A 22,752-nucleotide genomic window follows, 5' to 3' on the forward strand; every position below is an offset into this window, starting at 1 on the left:
CTCTTTTTTTTTTTTTAAGATTTTATTTATTTCTTTGACAGAGAGAGATCACAAGTAGGCAGAGCGGCAGGCAGAGAGAGAGGGAAGCAGGCTCCCCGCAGAGCAGAGAGCCCGATGCGGGGCTCGATCCCAGGACCCTGAGATCATGACCTGAGCCGAAGGCAGAGGCTTTAACCCACTGAGCCACCCAGGTGCCCCCCAAATGGCCTCTTTGAGTAAGACCAGCTATGAAAGAAAGTGTCCTCTCCGGTTGTAATGTGTCCAGTTAGAGTTGTCTGGTCCCCGGGAGTGGGAACCCTGTTCCTCCTGTTCACTGACCTCTCCCTAGTGCCTGGGTCCCGCACAAGATAAGTGCTTGTGGGTCGCCTGGGTGGCTCAGTGGGTTAAGCCGCTGCCTTCGACTCAGGTCATGATCTCAGAGTCCTGGGATCGAGCCCCGCATCGGGCTCCTTGCTCAGTGGGGAGCCTGCTTCCCCCACTGCCTCTGCCTGCCTCTCTGCCTGCTTGTGATCTCTGTCAAATAAATAAATAAATAAAATCTTAAAAAAAAGATAAGTGCTTGTTTACTGAATGTATTCATAGATGAACCCACAAACATCTTTGCCTTAAGGTGAAGAATTTTTAAAGCTTTATTTACAATAGGACGAACGTATTATAGACAAGAGCCTCTTTCAGAAGGGGAGAATGCGCTGGGTCTGTCTCAGAACAGTAATTGACAAGTCAGTCAGTCAGTCAGTCTTGTCAATTGCCTTAAGGAAGAAGAATGTCTAGTGTCCAAATGATCTCCACTGCTGCTTGTTGCTTCTCTCCCTGCTGCACTCTAAGTATTTGAGGACCCCTGCACGGAGTTCTAACTTACTAGTAATAGATCTTCAGTCCCCGATGGTTCCATTTGAGGTGGTTTTGGCCGGCATCGCTCTGGCTTCACGCTGGTTGAGCAATCCTGGAGTCCACTGACCCGTGGCCTTCAAATTAGACCAATTTTTTTTTTTTAAGATTTGTATTTATTTATTTGAGAGAGAGACAGTGAGAGAGAGCATGAGTGAGGAGAAGGTCAGAGAGAGAAGCAGACTCCCCGCGGAGCCGGGAGCCCGATGCGGGACTCGATCCCGGGACTCCAGGATCATGACCTGAGCCGAAGGCAGTCGTCCAACCAACTGAGCCACCCAGGCATCCCCAAATTAGACCAATTTTATAATCAAAGCAGAGAATAGGGCACAACCTGTTTTCAACAGATGCAGAAAATTGGGTTGTAAATCCTTTTTTGGTATTATTCAATACTAGCAAGGCATAAAGGAGCACCATTTATGGAAAATGATGCACCCTAGCTGGTTAGGGGTCAGTCTTCGTAAGGCCAATTAACCACCACAATTAAAGACGTTTAAGTTATTAAAAAACCCATGGGGACTCCTGGGTGGCTCAGTTGGTTAAGCCACTGCCTTCAGCTCAGGTCATGATCCCAGGGTCCTGGGATTGAGTCCTGCATCGGGAGGGAGCCTGCTTCTCTCTCCGCCTCTGCCTGCCACTCTGCCTGCTTGTACGCTTTCTCTCTAACAAATAAATAAATAAAATCTTAAAAAAACAAAACAAAACAAAACATGAATTTGGACCAGGCAAATTAAAAAAAAATTTTTTTAAAGCATGAATTTCATTCCTTTAGAGAACTTTGTTAAGCCCTTATGACACAGAGTGGTGATTTCACGGGCTTTGTTTCATGAAAGTATGATGTTTAATCTCCTACTTCGTAATGGGGGCCAAGCTGACCACCGCCCCCAGCATCAGCTGGGTCATCGAGGAAGCAGTTAAAGCCCACATGTGAAACAGAGACACTAAAAATGAGAAAAGTTTTGCTCTGATGAATTTATCTCGAATTTTGCCATTTCTAAAATCCAGACATCAGCAACTTTAATTTTGGCATCTGTAAAAATCTTATTTTTAGGTACAAATTAGGGATTTTTATCTCTTTTTCTTTCTTTGGGTCTCCAGAGGTCTTAATCCAGCCAGAAGTCCTTTCATAAAGTCAAAGCATAGTAGGAAGTTCCTTTATAGTCCTAGAGATTGCAGATGAAGATTTGGACATGAATTTTTGCTATAGCACAAATGTGGGTCATACATGGTATTCGCTAACGCAGTGTGACAGAGAGTGCCTCTGTTTTAAAGATTCTCATCTACTCTGTAATTGCACATAAAATTTAAACAGCAAAGCAAAAACAGCAACAGTAAGAAAAGTAACCCCAGGACAGAGTAAGAGAAACTGAACTAATTGCCTTGAGAAAATGTGCACTTATGATTTGATTTGGACATTTCTGTCTCCTGTTCCTCTTGCAGAGTGGGCACAGACTGAGTCATTTCCTTTGTCTCGCAGTTAGAAGGATTGAAATTATCCGTATCCAGCTAAGTCAATTATGCTCACATTGAAGGTTGCAGCTTCGGTTCTTAGAAAGGCCAGCCAGTTTTGCTGTGTTCCCCAGGGCAACCTGGGCAAGGGATGCTACATGACTTGTCAAAACCCTTCACTAGGACTATGGAGACAAAGTATATATACTTCAGGGACGATGGGTAAGCGTTTCTTGTATGCATAGCTTTAAAAGCACAATCCCTTCCTTCAGCAGAAGGTCCACACTTCTGTCCTGGGAAGCACAAAGCTTGGAATGAGATGCAGCATCCACAGTTCTGTAACTTGGCATCTCTTCCAACCACCACACCCGCAATGCAAATTGCCGAGGTTTGTGACCAATAGGAAAAATGCATTTCGGGTGCCGTTACTCTGTCTTCTTTTCCTCAGAGAAGAGACACTGTGCATGGGATTTGTTGATTGGTTTGTCCGTTGCTGTTGTTTTCCAGTAGCCCATGATTGCCAGTTGTATCTTTTTATTTATTTATTTTTTAAAAAGATTTTATTTATTTATTTGACAGAGATCACGAGTAGGCAGAGAGGCAGAGAGAGAGGAAGGGAAACTGGCTCCCTGCTGAGCAGACAGCCTGACTAGGGGCTTGATCCCAGGACCCTGGGATCATGACTGAGCCAAAGGCAGAGGCTTTAACCCACTGAGCCACCTGGGCGCCCTGTATCAGTCTTTTTAAACTAAGTGATAAAATGTCTTTCTGGGGCTGGAAGAGTTACTTCAAATAGAATTTGTATATCTTTTTAAGGGAAAAAAACAACAACAAGGCAACTACTATATAACCAACTGGTTGTGCCAGTTTCTCTGGGATGGCAAATACTGAAGCAGTTTTTAATATTTAAAACCAAAGGGTTTGTCAAATACCTTATATGTCAGTTATTTTACTTAATCCTTCCCAAACACTCACAGCCTAGTGCCTTCACAGCATGTGTGGGAAGGCGAAGGTCTAACTCCGTCCACAGTTTGCTCCCGGGATGGGTTCCGCGTTGGTGGAATCTGTGTGTCACTTGGTTGGATCCCACCCCTGACGGAGCGTAGGCCTCTGGTGCTCTCTCAGTGAACGCTTATGGCTCTAACTCAGAAGTCTGATAGACTGTGTCAGTGGAAGTCAAGTTCTAGGGCCAGAAGGGGCTTTGTGTCTGGCATGAGTCCTTCTGCAGATGGAACAGTTGAACCCCAGCGGCTTAACGTGGCTTGACACCGACTCCATGATCATATTCCTCTGCCCTGATGGAACAGGAGGAGATACGGCTCTTCGATAATTGTTGATGAACCCACCTGTGAATCCTCCCATAAAACCGAAGTGTCCAAACATGGAGCGTGATTAAAGATACTCCGAAAACTCAAGGGATTTAACAACTCCGAAGTGAGCTCTGTCTTCTTGGGACCTGGAACATTTTTCTTTTTTGAGACCGGTCTGCTGCATTGTTGATTTTTCCCTTCTGCAAGAGCTATTTTGGGGATGTGCACTGGGGAACGTCCAAGGTTTTCAGCAACAAGCTAAGCCACTAGAGCCTTGTGTATGGAGCAGCAGGATAAGGCAAGGTGCTTTATGTCCCCATGAGAGACAGAGCCGCAGAGGATTTTTCCCTCAGTCACATTGTGACCATTAATACAGGTCAGAGCACTCCCGTTACTCAGAGGTGGAAGCAAATCTTCTGTCACCTTGCTGACAGCCCTAACCCCATTCTGGCACTAGCATCATTCAGCTGGGTGCTTTTTAATTTTATTTTATTTTATTTTTACAGCTCTTAGATTCTGGTTAAGAATTTTCTTAGGCTCTCTTGAGATAAAGATAAATCTGACCTTGTATTCCCAAGAGCCATGTAATTCTCCCCTCCTCCGTTTCCAGACCCGCTTGGAGCCTTTGGTCTTTCTGGTTGGATTCCAAATGTCCAGTGTGGGGTACAGTCATGCAGAGACAACCAGAAAACACTGTGCTATTTTTTTCTACCTTCCAGGGGCTTCTGTTTCAAATAACCCTTTAGCCTCTGCTCCTCCATTAACTGGCTGGGTGACCTGAGCTCCTTCCTCTTAGGAGTGAATGATCTCTAAGGTCTCATTTCACTCTGTCTCTATGGTCTCTGCCTGGCCCTTGTTCTCTCATGGTAATAACATCCAGTGGGAGATGGAGATTTATCTGTAGACTTCTTTTTCCTCTGCCATCCTCCCTTGTATTCCTCTGGACATGCAGAGGGTTCAAATGACTGTCTCCCTTAGCATATGGAAAACATAAATTGCTATGGAGATTTCTCCAGCATCACAGTGGCCTTTAGGCATGGTATTCCTAAGAAACAGTTTTATTCTCTAAATAAAAACTGGAGACATTTATTGAAGTGGTCTCCTTCTTTATATGGCTCAAAACTGTGAAATAACAGTTTATTTCTTGTTAACATTTTTTTAGGAGATGGTGAAATTTTATATTTTCTGTTTTGGATGTGTTGCCGTGTGCTTTTAAAAAGCTCTTGGTTTCTAAAGTTTTGACCAATAAATGTGTTTTGTGCCAGAGTCGTAACTGTGTGGGCGTGGTGTTTTGGCTGAGTGGGATGGCTTTCCTGCCCACGCCTTGCCAAGGCTGGAGGCCCTCGGACCTGGGGATGGATTCAGGCAAGGGAATTGCAGTGGTGGTGTGAGCATTGCCTGAAGAGCCAGGCCTGGAGATGCTCTCCACAGGAGAAAAGACAAAACAAAGCAGGGGCAGGGCTAACCGAAAAGTGAAGATATGCTAGATCAAAGGAGCAGAGGGCAGGAAGAGGAAACAAGCCAGGGAGGGGCCGCGGTGGAAATAGGAGTGAAACTTGTCAGATACGGAAATGTTCAAAAACTGGTAGAAGAATGGATGGATTCCAAATCAAGTGAATCGCTGCTAGTAGGTTCGGGGTTTTTTTTCGGGTGATGAAAATGTTCTGCAATTGGTTGTCGTGACAGCTGTCCCACACTGCAAATATACCAAAAACTCCCAAACGCCCCTCTCCAAATGGGAGGATTTTACGATATGTGAATTACATTTCAATGAAGTGGCTTTGTACACTTGAGTCAGTCATACACTTGGCAAAATAACAGAAGAACCTAAAAACCCAATTTTTTTTTTTATATGTCAGGAGTGAAATTGCCTCCTTTGGATGCAGGTGTTTTGGATGGCAAAGTGGACACTTTGATTTTGAGACCTGTTGGTGTTTCTGGTGTCTGTTATCAAAATAGGGGTTTTCAATACTCTTTTAAGATATTTTATTGGTTAAAGAACATGCTGAGATTGCCTGGGTGGCTCAATTGGTTAAGCGTCAGTTTTCAGCTCAGGTCATGATCTCAGGGTCCTGGGATTGAGTTCTGCACTGGGCTCTACCTGTTGTGTGGAGAGCCTGCTTCTCCCTCTCCCTCTGCCACATCCCCTGCTTGTGTTCTCTTTCTCTCTCTCTCTCTGTGTCAAATAAATAAATAAATAAAATCTTTTTTAAAAAATTAAAGAAAATGCTGAGTTATTATTGTGTAAAAATACTGCTTGACTTTAATTTTTCCCAGTATTTTATTAATACTGTAGTTAGAATAAATAAATAAATAAATAAATAAATAAATAAATAAATAAAAGTAAAGAAACAAAATTGTGGTTAATACTAAGTAAATATTATCCTATAAAAACCATTAATATTTATTAACCACCTTCAATGTGCCAGATACAGAACTAGGGACTCTAAGTACATTATGACGTTTAACTCTTAAAATAACCCTGTGAGGTCTGTACTATTTTTATCCCATAAAGAATTAGAGTTCATCGGGGCTAAGAACTTTGCTCAAGATAACCCTCATGGTGGTGGTGAGTTCAGATGTGATGCCAGGGCCTCTGGCCAGGGCCCATGCTTTGGACGTAGGGCTCAGAAGCCCTGGGGTATCCACCATCTCTGTCACTAACTCGGGGAAGTGAACTTGACCTATGGAATGAGAAGGTGGAATATGACCACAAAGGTTCTTTATGAGTCCATCTGCTGGTGATTCTGTTCTAAAACCATCGACATTTCCAAACACTGCTCCCTCTCCCCACCCCCAGCACACATACACACACAGACCCAATAGGGACAGGAGCCCTCCACCCCCCCCCACCCGACTGCACTGAGAACAACCCTGAGAACCAGTTGTGAGATGGCAAAGTGTTGTGGCCACCCTCGGAAGGACAGGAAAAAAGGTTCATAAGTGGGCTAATATTTATTGCCAAAGTTAAACATTTAAAATGTTAGCTTAAGAACACCTGTCTAGCTTAAAGTATTGACTGATTGATTGATTGTAGCTGTGACTGCATGAAGCATTTAGCTGGGGTAAGCTCATTTTTCCAAACTGTCTTTTTAAATTGATTTTATTTTGGGCCCCTGGGTGGCTCAGTCGGTTAAGGTGTTTGCCTTCTACTCAGGTCATGATCCCAGGGTCCTAGGATGAGTCCCACAGTGGGCTCCCTGCTCAGCAGGGAGCCTGCTTCCCCCTCTGCCCCTCCCACCCTGGCCCCGCTCATGCACGTGCACTTTCTCTCTCTCTCAAAAATATATAAAATCTAAAAACTATCCTTGTTTAAAAAATTTGATTTTCTTTCTCTCGTGTATATGTATGTGTGTATTTCCGAGTACCTCTTAAAAGTTTTCTTCATAAAACAGTTGCCGCATGTTCCAAATTTAAGAAGAAACGTCTTTGGTTTGACCTCTCCTTGCCTGCCTCTTCCAGTTCACCAGCAACATCTTTAAACACTCTAGATGGAAAGGAAATGTGATCTTCAGTTTGACCTGGCATGACCTCTTATGTGTAATGCTGAAGGAAAGGAATGCTGTGATGGCTCTTAGATTGCTTGACTCCATGACAGTAGGATCATATAATTTGTCATTTCAAATTCACTTAACTTTAAGATAACATTGAACCTGTAAATATAGAATGTTAAGTCATAGAGTCATGGATATGTAGATACATCTGCATTGCTGTTATTGAAATAAGAATACCCAAATAAAGGAAAATTTAAATCATGGGGAAGAAAAGAAAATGTGGCTTATTTGGGAGCTAGCTATACTTTTAAAGATGTATTTGATTTATATTTTGAATAACATTTAGGCGATTGAACTTAGTGCCATTATTATTGCAAATAAATGCAGGAAGTGTGACATAGTGACAGTCCGTGATATTTCTGCTGGAAGCAACACACTATTCCAAACCAGGACCCAAGCCTAGCCAGGTCTTAAAAGCAGTTTCAGAGGGAGGAATGACCTTCTCAACCAGGGACTACCTTGATCAGACGTTCACCCACATGCCTCCCCTTTTCTACCTTCTTCTATAATTTAGCTTTTCCTCTCCACATTGGTTTCTGCTTTTCCCACAATCCAAGAAAAAGAAAAATAAAAGGAAGCGAAGGGAAAAGTTGAATTTCAGGAAGCAACTAAGGAACTCTTACTTTCTATCAGAGGTAAGGTCAAGGACAGTGGAAGTAGGGAAAAGTTGAACAGGAAGCCAGGACCCTGCTCAGAGGAGGAAGGACCACAGGATGGAAGAGACAGACATCTTACCATTATACACGTGATAGTCAAAGACCTTTCCCAGTTCACTCCACGGTGTGCCCTTGTCCCAGAGCGTCTTCTTTTCGGTGACAGATGACAGGAACACGTCTGGGACTGCCCAAGAGAGATGTTCTCTCCGAAAAGGTATTTGGCCAAAGGAAGACTACGTCCTCATGTGGGCCCCTTCTCGGTAATGAGAGAGTGAGTCCTGCGTTAGAAGTTCACCCTTTCCTTAGCCTTACCAAGACGCCATGATTAGGCTCTTTGCTGATGTCTGATTACCGTCATGACTCCACTTAAGTAGACAGCTCGACCATGGAAGATTGTAGCTGAAAGTTATGGGATTCGCGGAAAGCCCTTTCTGCCCCCGTTACTATGCCAAGTTGATGCATGATATTATAGCAACGATCCACAGATCAAACAGGCGAATGACAACAGTGGTAGAATCGTGTTTGTCCAAATCTGAGTACGTCTGTCTGTTTCCACTGTTCCTGTTGAAGAGTTCCATGAAACACACCGTCAGGATGATTTGGCTACAAAGCTGAGTTTCAGTGTTGAAGATGACAGAGTGTATGCAAAGCAGTGTGCCCTGCTGGTCATTTGTGGCTGGAGAAAAACGCTTTTCATAAGGAGCTGTGGAGACTGAACTTTGGAATCGCTCTGAAGCTCTCACCACATCCTTTCGGCCTAACTTCCCTGTGAGGGTTATTTCCTTTTCCACATCTTGATAGGCTTAGACACTGCCCCAGGGCCATTATTTCAAAGGAGAAATTTCTCTTCCATCCCGCCTGGGATTTCTCTTTGCTCTGGGCTCTCGTTTCTGTGAAACAGGGATGCAGAAGCTTTGGTCTGATCCTCTGTCTGGGTATGTAATGTGTTTTCTGCTCATTCACGGAGTTCCATCAGGGATAGTCTCTGCCAGGATTCTTTGGCAAGAATCCACTGAAGAATTGCTTTCAGCTTTGTTTGTGGTTACTAGATTCAGTTGGAATTTCCTGCATCTCCCGGCGATTCAAAGATTCTCATGGAGGGCTGGAGGCTGGGGCTGCAAGGTGTGTTTTTGCCAGTAAATGCAAGAAGTCTGGGTCCTGTGAGGAGGAAGATGCTCAGGGCCCAGTCATTCTGAACGTCTTCCCAGTCAGCTGGACGATATATATATTTTTTAAGATTTTTTATTTATTCATTTGAGAGCGAGAGAGAGTGAGAACACCAGCCGAGGGGAAGAGCAGAGGCAGAGGGAGAAGCAGACCTCCCGCTGAGCACGGAGCCCTATGTGGGGCTCAATCCCAGGACCCCGGACTGTGACCTGAGCTGAAGGCCGATGCTTAACTAAACCACCCAGGTGCCCCTCAGCTGGACAATCGTGATCAAGCACCGACTTGGTAGAAAGAACCAAGCTGCAGGCCCCATGCACTGCCCGCTCTGGGCCCATAAATAGAAAACTATCTCATTGGAGAGTGAGGAAAATGAGTGTCACAGGAGCAGCACCAGCCAGGGGTTAGCACCAGCCAGGGGTTTCGCCCTGTGAAGAGATGCGTTCCAGCGGGGAATTTTGGGAGAGCTCTGGAGGGAGCAGGATCCACTGAGGCTCTCAAGATAAAGAAGGCTTAGGTGAGCACCAAAGGAAAGCTTAGGCGGAGGAATCAGAATAAGGGTGACCAACTTGTCACAGCTGGCCCCGGACTTTCCTGCCTTTAGCAGTGAAAACTTCCATCCTGGGAAGGCCCCTAAGTCTAGGCCAAGTGGGACTCCCCGCCGCCTCAGGCAGAAAGGCACAATACCACATAGCCCTGGCGTCGCGGGCACAGCTAGCCGCTCTGTCTACCTTTGGGTGGGGTGACAGGGAAGCATTTTTTTTTTTCTTTTTAATGTTCCAGAGAGCAGCTTCTAAACTAATTTTTGAAAAACGAATATCCAACTCAGCTCTATAATCATATGATACTCTGAAATGTCTCAGTTTCTGTGAGTTCCATGTGAGCGACAGTCTCAGGGCTCTGGAAGGTCTCCACATATTTGAGGGAGATTTTTTCATGAATTCTCCTTAATGCACTGTCCTGTGTGAGGGGTCTGGAAACTAATGACAGTGACTATTCCCTAAGAGGCTGGGTCCTGTGGAGAGGGTTGTGGGCATGTGTGAATGTGACTGACTCTTCTGGACTTCAGTTTCTTTCTCTTCAAGGAGAAGTTACGTTCTCCTGTAATGGATTTCTAAAATATTTTTAATAAAGGGATGCTCAGACCCTGAAACTGAAATCTGAAATGTTAGGAAATGCCCTAATCTATACATAAACTTTTTAAGTGTTTATTTCGCCCCCTCTACCTTTTACTTGTTAAAAATATACATATAGGGGCGCCTGGGTGGCTCAGTTGGTTGGGCGACTGCCTTTGGCCCAGGTCATGATCCTGGAGTCCTGGTATCGAGTCCCACATCGGGCTCCCTGTTCAGCAGGGAGTCCGCTTCTCCCGCTGACCTCTCTCCTTTCATGCTCTCTCTCTCATTCTCTCTCTCTCAAATAAATAAATAAAATCTTTAAAAAATATACATACATACATGTTTAAATCTTATTTGTTTTTTATGCTTTGTTCCTGAAAGGACCACAGATGGAATAATTCTGTTGGAGATTTGAGAATCTTATTCATCATGTGAAATTTAATAAAAATGAGAATTGAATATAAGAACATAAAATTTTGAGCATTCACTTACAATAATAAAATTATCTCTCCTACACAGAAGATCCATTGAGTAGTAGAAACTAGGAATCATTAGGGTGCCTGGGTGGCTCGGTCGGTTAAACGTCTGACTCTTGATCTCAGTTCAGGTCTTGATCTCAGGGTCAGGAGCATGAGCTCTACGTTGGGCTCCATAAGGGGCATGGAGCCTGCTTAAAAACAAACAAAAAAAAACTAGCGTCATTGATCCTTTTATATCTTTGCCACAGTTAAATGAGCACATTTAATCTTGAAACAGTTTTTTTTTTAGTGTAACAGGATTTTTAAAAAATTTTATATACTTATTTGAGAGAGAGAGAGAATGAGCAGGGGGAAAGACAGAGCCAGAGGGAGAAGCAGACTCGCCATGGAAGAGAGAGCCTGATGTGGGACTCGATCTCAGAATGCAGGGATCATGACCTGAGCCGAAGGCAGATCCTCAACCAACTGAGCCACCCAGGTTGACACATAGTTTTAAAATTTGTTTTTAGGGCGCCTGGGTGGCTCAGTGTTAAGCCTCTGCCTTCAGCTCAGGCCATGATCTCAGGGTTCTGGCATCAAGTCCCACATCGGGCTCTCTGCTCAGAAGGGAGCCCGCTTCCCCCCTTTCTCTGTCTGCCTCTCTGCTTACGTGTGATCTCTCTCTCTGTCAAATAAATAAAATCTTTAAAGAACAAAACAAAACAAACTAATAAACTCTTAAAAAAATAAAATAAAATAAAATTTGTTTTTATATCCTTCCCACTTCAAGTACCTTGGCAGATTAAACTTAGGCTGAAGTTGAACTCCCCTCAACTGGAATCCAGAGTTATGTGACCACAATCAAATTCCTAAAGAAACAGAAAGTTTCCCATGAGAAGCATCTGTCTAAATTATTCTTTCCACAGTGACTATGCTTGAGACTAGATTTAGAAAAGCTCTAGATTGCTTCAAATCAATTCCAACTCCAGAGACTCAGGAAAGCATTAGATCTTGGACCAACATAGCCAGTGAAACCGCAGAGAGAAAGGTCAACCTTATGCTTGTTTTATCATGGAGGCAAAAAGTACCACCACACCTTCAGCCACTACATGTCTGTTTAAGGCAGGAAGATGAAAGGTGTCCTCTCTCTTCTTTGACTTTTTTAGAATCCTTGCTATCTTTCGCAGAATCCCTCTGGCAAACTCTGCTTGATATCTCATTGGTCAGAAATGGGTCCCGTGGGTCACACCCAGCTACAAATAAGGCTGGGAAAGTAACAACTGACTTTCCATTCTCTATGGCAGAGCTTAGCAAACTTTCCCAATCAAGACCAGGATGGGAACTATCTTACCCAGTAACTACTCACTCCCTCATTATAGTGCAAAAGTAGCTGTAGATAATTAATGAATGAACGTGGCTGTGTTCCAATAAAACATTTATGGACGTGGAGTTTTGAATTTCATGTAATTTTCATGAAATAGTCTTCTTTTGATCTTTCTTTAACCATTTAAAGCTAAAACCACTCTTAGTTCGGAGGGTATATAAAACCAGGAGGCTGACCTGATTCAGTTTGTGGACCCCAGAGGAGGGTGAGAATGGTTTGGGGGGTGGCGGGACACCATAATTCTGCCGCAAATAGGCTCTGTACTTTCAATATAAAATACTGGAAAGTGATGACAAGTTCAACCCATGAAGCCAACTTTAATTTTCCTGAGGTCGGCAAGCAAATTCTGCTTCCAAATCATGTTCCTTGTCATAAACACATTAAATCTACCAGGTCCCTTTAACTCAGAAAATCTGTACTGCTGATATCCAGGAGATCTTTATATATTTTTACACATTTTCTCTTAAATTGCCCTATAAGGACTGCAAAACTGGCTCAGACCTACACAAACAAAACTCTAGAATGGAGTGTAGAACTGAAACTAGAAAATTATTGATTCTATAACATATAACATTTGCACAGCTGCTCAAAGGTCTGTTTGTAGGAGCTTCATGAAAATTCAGAGATAATACTACCTTCGAGACTAGTTAAACAGAAGAGTGATATCTTAGATATATTGATCGAATGATTATTCTTTTTGAAACTATTTCTAAAACGTTACTTTTTCATCCCCTTAGAAATGTTCTGTATGTTCTCTTTTGAAATTTATAGTTAATTTTATAATTATGCTATATGTATGTGTATGTAAATATAAAAGTATTATGTATGTATGTATACATACATAATACAACTAAAGCATAATATATAGCATATATATTACATATAATATATACATATAATTATATGCATATAATTATACATATACTATATACATATATATATACATAATAGCACTCTCTCCCTCCTAATAAAAGAAATCTGAGTTCCATAGCTAAAGAGTCTAGGGATTCAGGCGTGCATCCAGATGCTCAAATGATATCGTCAGAACTCAGTCCTGCTCCATCTCTCTTCTCTCCACTGTGTTGACTCCACTGTCCAACCCCCTGCAGCCTCCTGGTGTCAGGCAAGCACTGGCCACCGCAGGCGCACATCCTACCAGGTCAGCACTCCCAAAGGAAAAAGATCTGCTCTTTTCCCTAGAATTGGGTCTTTTTGAACTGACTTGGATCATGGGTCCAATCCCTGAATACATCCTTGTGGTCAAGAGGTTGGAATATGCTGACTTGCCTGGATTCTGTGGTTAAGGGCCTCTGCCCTAGAGATGGGGAGATTGTGGGGCCACTGGCTTTCTGAACCGCATGGACAGAGAATAAAGGATAAGTGGTTCCCCAAAGGAAATCAGGGTGAATGGATTCCGGGAACACAAAAATAATTGTCCAGTACGATAACATTCACATTTGACTTTTAACAAAGGAATCAGGAAGAGAATATGGAGACTCAAAGGAAATAAATGAGAAATGGGAAAACCATGGGAATGTGAGGAAAGTGTTTTATGCAAACCGGGCAGGGTCAGTGGTTCATCATCTTGGCAATGTATCAGAAAAATCAAAGTGGTTAAAAAACAAACAATGAAACAGACTTCTGCACCTTACACCAGACGGACTGAAGCGGAATCTGGGGAAACGTGGTCTGGGATTCTGTTATCTTTGTAAACCACCACACACGGAAGATCTGCCGCTTATTCATAGACTTGCTTTGGGAGCTACCAAAGGAGGTTGCATTAGAGCAGGGGCTAAGCTACTCTAGCAGGGAGACCGCAAACTACGGAGGTGGGAAGAAACTGATTTCTGTCTCACATAATAGTTTGGAGGTGAACAGTCCAGGATGGTGGCCGTGTTTATTCAAAAGCAAAGTTCCTTCCATTTGTCATGGGCCATCCCCCCTCCGGTGTTGTCCTTGTCCGTACAGTTGAAGCTGGCCGCTGCACCTCCACATGCTAGCCCCCAGGGGAGGACAAAATGAGGAGGGTGGAGAAGCCCTGAGTCCTGAAGGCCAAGGCTCCAGAGTACACATGTCATTTCTGCTTTCATTATATTGGTTTGAACTTAGTCACATGGCACAGCAAGTGCAAGGGAAGCTGGGAAGTATAGTCTTTCTCTCACCTAAGATATCAATATATAGGGGTGCCTGGTATCTCAGTCAGTGAAGCGGCTTCCTTCAGCTCAGGTCAGGATCCCAGGGTCCAGGGATCCAGTTCCCCATCGGGTTCCCTGCTCTGGGGGAAGTTTGTATCTCCTTCTCCCACTCACCGTGCTTGTGTTCTCTCTCTTGCTGTGTCTCTGTCAAACAAATAAAATCTTAAAAAAGAAAAAAAATATATATATATATATTTCTTGTTTCTAAAAACACCTCCCATCTCTACATTAGTAGCTGGGTGGGTGTGTGCCCAGCTAACATCGGACACCTACACATGAAACATTCACAGCTTTCCGTTAAATGTGACAAGTTGAATCGCATTAATCTTGACTTCTTCACGAAACTCCTCTGAGGTGAGAATAAAGGAATAAAAGTGGTGAAAAGCCAAAGAGAACAGGGAGGAGTAAGAGGAGAAAGTGACGTCAACACTATTCTGCAAAATGAAAAACAGATGGACAAGTGGTGAGTGAGTTGGCAGCACAGAAGAAGCAGAAACCTATGCCAGAGAGTGCGGGAGGGAGAGAGTCCCCTAGGAAGCAAGCGGCTGTGGCGGCCGGATCATCTCAGGAAGGCCGGGCACGGAGGCCGCCACGTGTCTGAAGTGGAGTGTGGACGGGATCAAAACCAAAGCAGCTCCTCAAAAATCTCTAAGGAGCAGACTCTCAGGTTCCCTGCCCTAACTCGAGCAGCTTGTGCATACCTGAGCAGAGCACAAGAGTTTTGCTCTTGGAAATTCTAGAGAAGCTCTAACTGGCCTGCCAGGCTCAACAGAGAGGGATGGGGCTGGTGAGGTGACTCTAAAGCCGATTGAGTGACAGCCTCCATTTTGAATGATAATTCCCATCCCTCCCCCTTCCCGCACCACATTCCTACAATCCTCAGCAGCCAGCTTTCTATCGCCCCAACAGGAGAATGGATGATTCCTCTCTGGGGAAACCCACCAACCGACAATCAGATTCCAACTTTTGTGGGTCTCCATCTGCCACGATATACTGAGGTCTACCAATGAATAAACTATTTTCACAGAGCCGCTGGTCAGTTTTCTGGTGTCAGTAAAGAACATTCAAGAATCACCACAATTTTCAAGAAAGGCTTCAACGGGAGATGGAACAAATGAGGAATGTGAGAGAGAGGGAACCAGGAAAAGGAAACTTCAGAAAATGGTAATTTATACCTTTAGAGAGATGAGAACATTTTGCAACAATAAAACAAGAACAGAATGCTATGCAAAGAAGAGTGTGTAGAAAAACAAAGTGACATAACTATAGATCGTGATGGGGGCAGGACAAAAATAGGCACAAGAATGTATGAGGGAGCCAAATCCTCACACTGAAGAGAAGAGAGACAACAGAAGACGTCTCAAGTTAAAAAGTCAAGAAAGAGCAATTTAAGCATGTAATTTAGGGATGCCTGAGTAGTACAATTACTTAAGCGTCTACCTTCAGCTCAGGTCATGATCGCAGAGTTCTGGGATTGAGCCCTCATGGACCCCCCCAGTTGCGGGGGGGAGTTGATCAGCGGGGAGCCTGAGTCTCCCTCTCCCTCTGCTCCTCCCAACCTCCTGCTCTCTCTCTCTCAAATAAATATATAAATAAAATTTTTTTGAAATTGTAAAAGGTGGGGCGCCTGGGTGGCTCAGTGGGTTAAGCCTCTGCCTTTGGCTCAGGTCATGATCTCAGGGTCCTGGGATCGAGTCCCGTATCCGGCTCTCTGCTCCACAGGGAACCTGCTTCCTCCTCTCTCTCTGCCTGCCTCTCTGCCTACTTGTGATCTCTTGTCTGTCAAATAAATAAAGAAAATCTTAAAAAAAAATTAAAAATTGTAAAAGGCATGTAATTTAGAATGTAGATATAAATACATAAAGGAAAAGGTAAATGAGCCAAAAAAATGATTGACTCCAGAAGTGGGAGTGGAGGGTGGGGGGAGGTAAGGGGGGAGACTGCTGCTTTTCATTATGAGCCGTTTACTTGGCTTGCTGATTAGATTTGCGAATCCATGCATATGATAACAGTGAAATACATTCTAAGACTTTTATTGGTTTTAATACTATTCTAAAATAGTTTATATATACCTTAAAATATTTTATAATGTTAATATCTCATATCACAAGGAGCACTTATTCACAAGATGTTGAGATAGAAATGTACGAGAAGCTTCTATGTGAATTAGTGAGAAGATTCACAGATGGACCAGAGGGAAGAGGAAGTTTATGAGGGACCTTTGCAGACTTAAGACATGAAGGCATTTGAAAGAGTCCAGGAACTTTCAGGAGAGAAAGTAAGAACTCCCATTTTAAGAAATCTGAGCAAACCATTATAGACCAAACTGCCAAATATCTACAGAGAGTTGGGAGATGTTGTAGAAATCATAGATGCTCTGTTTTTTTTTTTCATTGTTTATATATTTTAATAATAGGAAGTCATTTTGTTTGGATAATTTTGGGAATTGAAGACGTGGTTTTCCTGTTGAGCTATAAGCAGAAATGCTTTGCAGAACATTTCTACTAATCGGCTTCTCAAAACCCTGTCTCGCTCACTGACATTCGCTCACTGCACTGCTCGACAGGTCAGACACTTGCTTCCTCAGTCTTACTCTGAGCTAAGAGTGCCCACGTGTTCCAGTTCTGGTCAATGAAATATATGGGGGTCTTGGTCAGGGACCTCTGGCAAGTGTTTTTTTTCCTGATAAGGAGTTGGTGCATTGAAAGAGAGATTCCACGTGATGCCTTTAGACAAAGGGATGTCATTTTGGAGGTCTTTGTGGCCATCTTGAAACCACAAGGGCAAGGCCAGAGGAATTTCCGAAGGCACTGATCCAAAGCTGGGGCAGCAATAAATGTTAAACCAATACCAAGAACAAACTCATGCTTCCTCGTTATGCAAGAATAAAAAAAGCCAAGTTTTCTATTTTGTGCTACAAAATCATTCCTGTTTTCATTATTGGTCCAAATATGTCATCATATTATTTTTATAAATAATATCACTATCTCAGTGTCTGCTATATGATAAGGCAGTGCCTTAACTACTATAGGGCAGTGCCCCGATTACTATAGGGCAGTGTCCCCCGTTGTAATTGAGTGAAGGAAAGTAAAATGATTGACTCATATCAGCACGATCATTCCGTGACATTTGTACACTTGTATGAAACTTTAAAACAGCTTTTCAAGAAGTGTGGCTTGACACACAGATATTGCAGTTGTGATGACTTCTGGACTCCCTCAGCCCTCCGGGTAGCTTAGAGGGCCTGTGATGGTAGGCATTTCTAGGGCCGCTGGCGTCCCTGGGACAGTGAGAACCCCATCTTGGCTGCCTTATCAATTTACCCTCAATGCCCTCTGCAAATATAATCCTTAACTCTGAGTGCCATTGGGTAGAAGGTGCCCGGAAACCGTACTTTAGGATTTACACATTGCGTTTACATGTACCTGCTCTCTTGGTTTTTGCAGGAACATTGTGGCGTTATTATGAATCTCATCCTCCAAATCCTCAGCCTCAGTAGACACCGAGTGCATGGATAAGTTAGATATTTGGGGATTAAAAAAAGTCAGACATTGCATCACTCCAAAAAGAACTTTGCCCTATAAAACTAGTTTTTTAAATTTTAATCACCCATTCTAGGTTTGAGCCATTTTCACTTTATCTGTTGATTCCTTGACAAATGGTCAGCAAGCATTTGCTGAGTACCTATTATGTATTTAAAGGCCTAAGAGAAGAACATGTCAACTGAAATCCCCCGAAAAACAGGCCAGAAATAGGCAAAAATGAGAAAAGGGTTAAGCCTATTAGGATAGCCTCTGAACTCTTACTATACGGGACCCATCACCCTGGCATGATATCCTGTTGGTTCACATGGGTAAAGGCGGCTTTAAACAGTGATTGAAGTACGGGGGTGTTAAATGGCCAGAAAGACGTAATCCTCCTCCCCAGGTCTTTCAGCATTGGGACCCCCCCCCAAGAGAATATTATTATACAGAAAATAAAGTTTACTTCTTGACTTCAGTCCCAACTAAAAAAAAAAAAAAAAAAAAAAATTTATGTAGCGTGTCCCAAGTCACACGGCCATTTGGCAGCAGAGTCAGAATCTGGAGCTGGGTCTTCCCTGACTCTGTGCTGCAGAGAGAAGAGGCGTATTTATTACCCCCAGCTCTCCAATCTTATTTTACACTTCTCTCCAAATCTACTGGACAATAATGAGCTTTGATTGCTCAGAGGCGGTGGGGGGAGGAGGAAGCAAATGGGGTGATGTGATGGAAGAACGCTTTGGCAACCACAGAGGTGGAAGCTGACAGAATGAGGGTGGTTTGGCCTGCTCAAATCTCTTTATTTGTGGGCCGGGGAGATGTGACGAGACCAGAGAAGCCAGGACGGAAGACAGTGGCCACATTGTTCTGCTGGACGGAGGGCCCACGTGCTTCCTCACCATTTGTTTCTTTGGCCTCCTGAACTCCACTAGATGGCATTGTACTTGTCCGCTGTGCCAGGTGCTTCTGGCAAGAAAAGGGGGAAGCATCTGTGGGGGAGAGCTGGGCTCCGTCCAAGCGTGTGTGGCATTTCTACTTGTTTCTTTAACTTCTGGGGCTGTTTGTCTGAGACCCTCGGCCTTGCGGCCACGGCTGGCCATTTTATTTCTACTTGTGAACCAAGATGGTGGGGCTCCATGAGAGGGGTTCAGGGACCAGAAGGCCCATCCAGACATCCCTTTATACACATGAGAGAAACAAAGCCCTAAAGGGCTCAAGGAATTTCCCCAAATCCCTAAACTAATGAATGACAGAGGCCAGAAGTTGCCCCTCCTTGGGAGCTGCTACCTCCTTGGCCTGTGATTCTGGCCAAGAAACTTGGCATCTCCAAAATGCAACGTTCCTATCTGTAGAGATTATAAAAGTATGTTTTTTACAGGGATAGGAGACATAGCTGAGATTATGCTTGTAAAGAGCATGCTGGAAATGTTTGCTTTCCATTCACACTGCTTCTTTCCATTCAGTTCTGGCTCTCCTTACTGTGCTAATCTAACTGTGGGACTCACAATAAAAAGCATCCCATTTGTCAAAAATCATGGAAACTACATACTGAAAGAGTATGATTTTTATTACACCTAAATTATAACTTAATAAACCTGAGTTGTTTTTTATAAAGGCATTTATTCATTTCAAACTATCAAGTCTCATTAAAATCCTATAACCCTATCATTTCAAAAAGGCCCTTGCACAGTTACAGGGGCCAACTTAAAACATGAAGGATAAAGGTATCAAGTTATAACAGAATTTAAGCACTTTAATCTTACTGTAAGTAGGAACCAACTGAGGGCAGTGTGGGTTCAGCTGTATATATTGGCCCAAAGGATGGGTTAAGTATTCAACAAAACCTCAGCAGCCAATTCTGGAAACTGCTGATTTTCCATTATAGTTTATTTTTTTAAATAAACCAAAAACTTGCATTTCAAGTCTTGAACAATTTCCATGAACTCCAGAAGTTCTTCCTCTGAAGCTTTGTGAAGTCGGGATATATTTTTCTGCTTTCCTTTTTCTCAAGCAGATATGACTTCCCTCCTCTGAAACCTCATGATATGTAATAGTGTCACCAAGATCTACCCCACATCATAATTATCTGTGACTCTGTCTTATTTCCTCATCTAGATTTTTAGCTTTTGGAGGTCAGGGCTCTCTCTGAATAATGTTGCTGTTCCTCATGGTGCCTAAGATTATGCTTAGTGAATGAATGAAAAAAAATCTATCATTGTTAACCGATAAAACAGAATTAAGAAGGGATGCATTGTTTCATTGAGAACTGAATGAATGGAAAAAGACCAACAAACAAAATGGTGTTTCATTATTGTTAACTGGTAGGGGCAGCATTAAGAACAATAAATTGTGTCAGAAGGAACTATAGGTCCTTGACTGAGTAAATAGACAATCTTCCATTAACATATCATTATTTTTAAGTGAAAGCTCCTGACTAAACCTGGAATTAGGACATCGGGACTGTAATCCCAGCTCTGTGACTAGCAAACTGGGGGAACTTTGCCAAGTTACTTGAGCCTCTGCATATCAGTTTCCTGCTCCATACAATGAAGAGATTGAAGTCAACATTAGGTCATCACTGAAGATCCTTCCAGTTTTAGCATCCAAGAAGTGTGGGGCTCTCTGTGTCTGTCTCAGCATCTCAGGCACAGTGGACCTTCAGGAAACATCTTTGACTAAATTGAAGGAGTTAGTGAAAAGATCACACATTTTTATTTTTTCATCAAGCTTATGCCTGAGCTGCACACATGTGTGCACGCACACACACACACACACACATCTAGACTATAAAGCTCCAGGAGGAGAGCACCTCATTCTGTCTTGTTCACCAATGCACCCCAGTGTCCCCAGAATAGGGTCTGGCACTCAGCAGTTGCTCAATAAACATTTGTCAACTGAATAAATGTGTAAACCAAAACTAAGCAGATTATTTTGGAATAAATCTCAATTCACCATCCCATCCCCAAACCCACAAATCCAATTCCAAATTCTTTTAAAAATATGTAATTTCTGAAGATTACAACAAAAGAGAGTGGGATATTTCCCAAATACACATCAAACTTTTCCAAAACCCTCTTTACCCATTCATCTGTCCCACATTTTATACAAGGCAGGGGTCTTGAACTTTCTTTTCTCTTTTTTGCCCAAACTCTGACCCATACTGCTTCCCTTGTCTTCCTCATTTTTTCTCTCCTGCCTCTAATCCCTGGCCTATTCTTTTAAAAAAAATTGAGATATGATTCTCACACAATAAAATTCACTATTTTAAAGGGTATACAGTTCAGTGCGTTTTTGCATATTAGCAAGGTTGTACAAGCATCACCACTAATTCCAGAACATTCTCCTTACCCTATAAAAAACTGGTACCTGCTAGGGGTCATTTCCCATTATCCTTTCCCTCACCCTCCCTGACAGCCAGTTACCTCTTGACTCTCTCTGGATTTGCCCCTTCTGGACATTTCACACAAATACAATCATATGTTATGTGGCCTTTTGTGGTTGGCTTCTTTTGCTCGGTGTGACATCTTCAAGGTTCATATGTATGGTAGCATGTATCAGTCCTTCATTCCTTTTTATGGCTGAAGAAAATTCCATTGTATGGAATATTTTTGCTTATCCGTTCATGAGTGGATGGCCACTTGGGTTGTTTCTTCTCCTTGGCTATTAGAAATGATGTTACTGTGAATATTCATACACAAGCTTTTCTGTGAACAGCTTTTTCTATGTTTTCAATTTTCTTGGGGACTATACCTAAGAGTGGAATTGCTGGGCATGAGAAAACTCCTCCCAAATTGTTTTCCATAGCTGCTGAAACACATTTGCATTTTCACCATAAGTGTTAATGCCTTCAGATTTCTCCACATCTGTGCCAACAGTGGCTGTCGCCCACCTTTTTTTTTTTTTTTTTAGTCATGGCCACCCTAGCGGGTGTCAGCTTGTTTTGATTTTCATTTCCTTAATGACTAATGATACTGAACATCTTCTTGTGAGCTCATTGACAATTTGCATACCCTTGTTAGGGATATTTCTAGTCAAGTCTCCTGCCCATTTTTAAATCAGGTTGTTTGACTTTTTATTGTTAAATGGAGAGAGTTTTTCGTATACTCTGAATACAAGTCCTTTGTCGGAGAGATGATTTGCAAGTATTTTCTCCAATTCTGTAGGCTGTTTTTCACTTTCTTGATGATGTCTTTGCTAGGAAAAAAGTTTGTAGTTGTGTAAAGTACATTTTGTTTTAAGATTTTATTTATTTGACAGAGAGAGACACAGCAAGAGAGGGAACACAAGCAGGGGGGAGTGGGAGAGGGAGAAGCAGGCTCCCTGCCCAGCAAGGAGCCCGAGATTCTGGGCTCGACCCTGGGACCATGACCTGAGCGGAAGGCAGACACTCAACAATTGAGCCACCCAGGTGCCCCAGTGAAGTACATTTTATCTACCCAGATCTATTCTTATTTATCTTCCCCATTAGCACCTTGACCCTTAAGTAAGTCAATCTAGTCTCTCTTGTTACTTCCAATTCTTCTTTCTACACTTTGGCCTGATCTGTATAACAAAGGTCCCAAGAGAAGTATAACAGACACTCTTGTCTTCTTTGGAGTGTGAAATGAGGAAAGTCTGTGACCTCCTGTTTTGTCATATCATTGTCCCTTTGAGATATTAAAAAATATGTAGGCCCCATGTTTACTTTTCTGAGGGTATGGTCTATTTATTTTATCAGATTTTCAAAGCTACCTTTAATGTCAAGAATATTTTTAAAAATGCATATAAGCTTCATTCCCTTGTTTTACAGGAAAATGAGACTTGGAAATGTTGAGTGCTGTGGCCAAGGCCACACAGCTGATTAGTGACAGCTCTGCAGACATTCAGGTTTCCTTATGGCCACCACCCTCCCCCATGAGCACTGTCTCAGCATATCATGCTGTCTCTAGAATTTCTTAATGGCAAGTGGATTCCTCTTGGAGCAGCACATTAAGCCAGCACCAACCTTTTATCACAGATTTATTCATCAGAGTTGGAGGCCAGGCCAGACTGACCTGGAAGGGTGTGTAGAAGCTG

General features: G+C 42.9%; 1 protein-coding gene across 1 annotated transcript in view; it reads left to right on the forward strand.

Moving 5' to 3' along the window:
- MOGAT1 (monoacylglycerol O-acyltransferase 1) overlaps positions 1-7,402 on the forward strand; it is a 41,372-nt gene extending 33,970 nt beyond the window's left edge. The window contains exon 6 of the mRNA XM_032857330.1: positions 7,043-7,402. Coding sequence (XP_032713221.1) covers positions 7,043-7,155 — 113 coding nt within the window. The 3' untranslated portion in view covers positions 7,156-7,402. The remainder of the gene's footprint in view (positions 1-7,042) is intronic.
- Positions 7,403-22,752: the final 15,350 nt, after the last annotated feature.

Source organism: Lontra canadensis, unplaced genomic scaffold (assembly GCF_010015895.1).
Source record: "Lontra canadensis isolate GAN:19392208 unplaced genomic scaffold, GSC_riverotter_1.0 scaffold13, whole genome shotgun sequence".
Lineage (NCBI taxonomy): Eukaryota > Metazoa > Chordata > Mammalia > Carnivora > Mustelidae > Lontra > Lontra canadensis.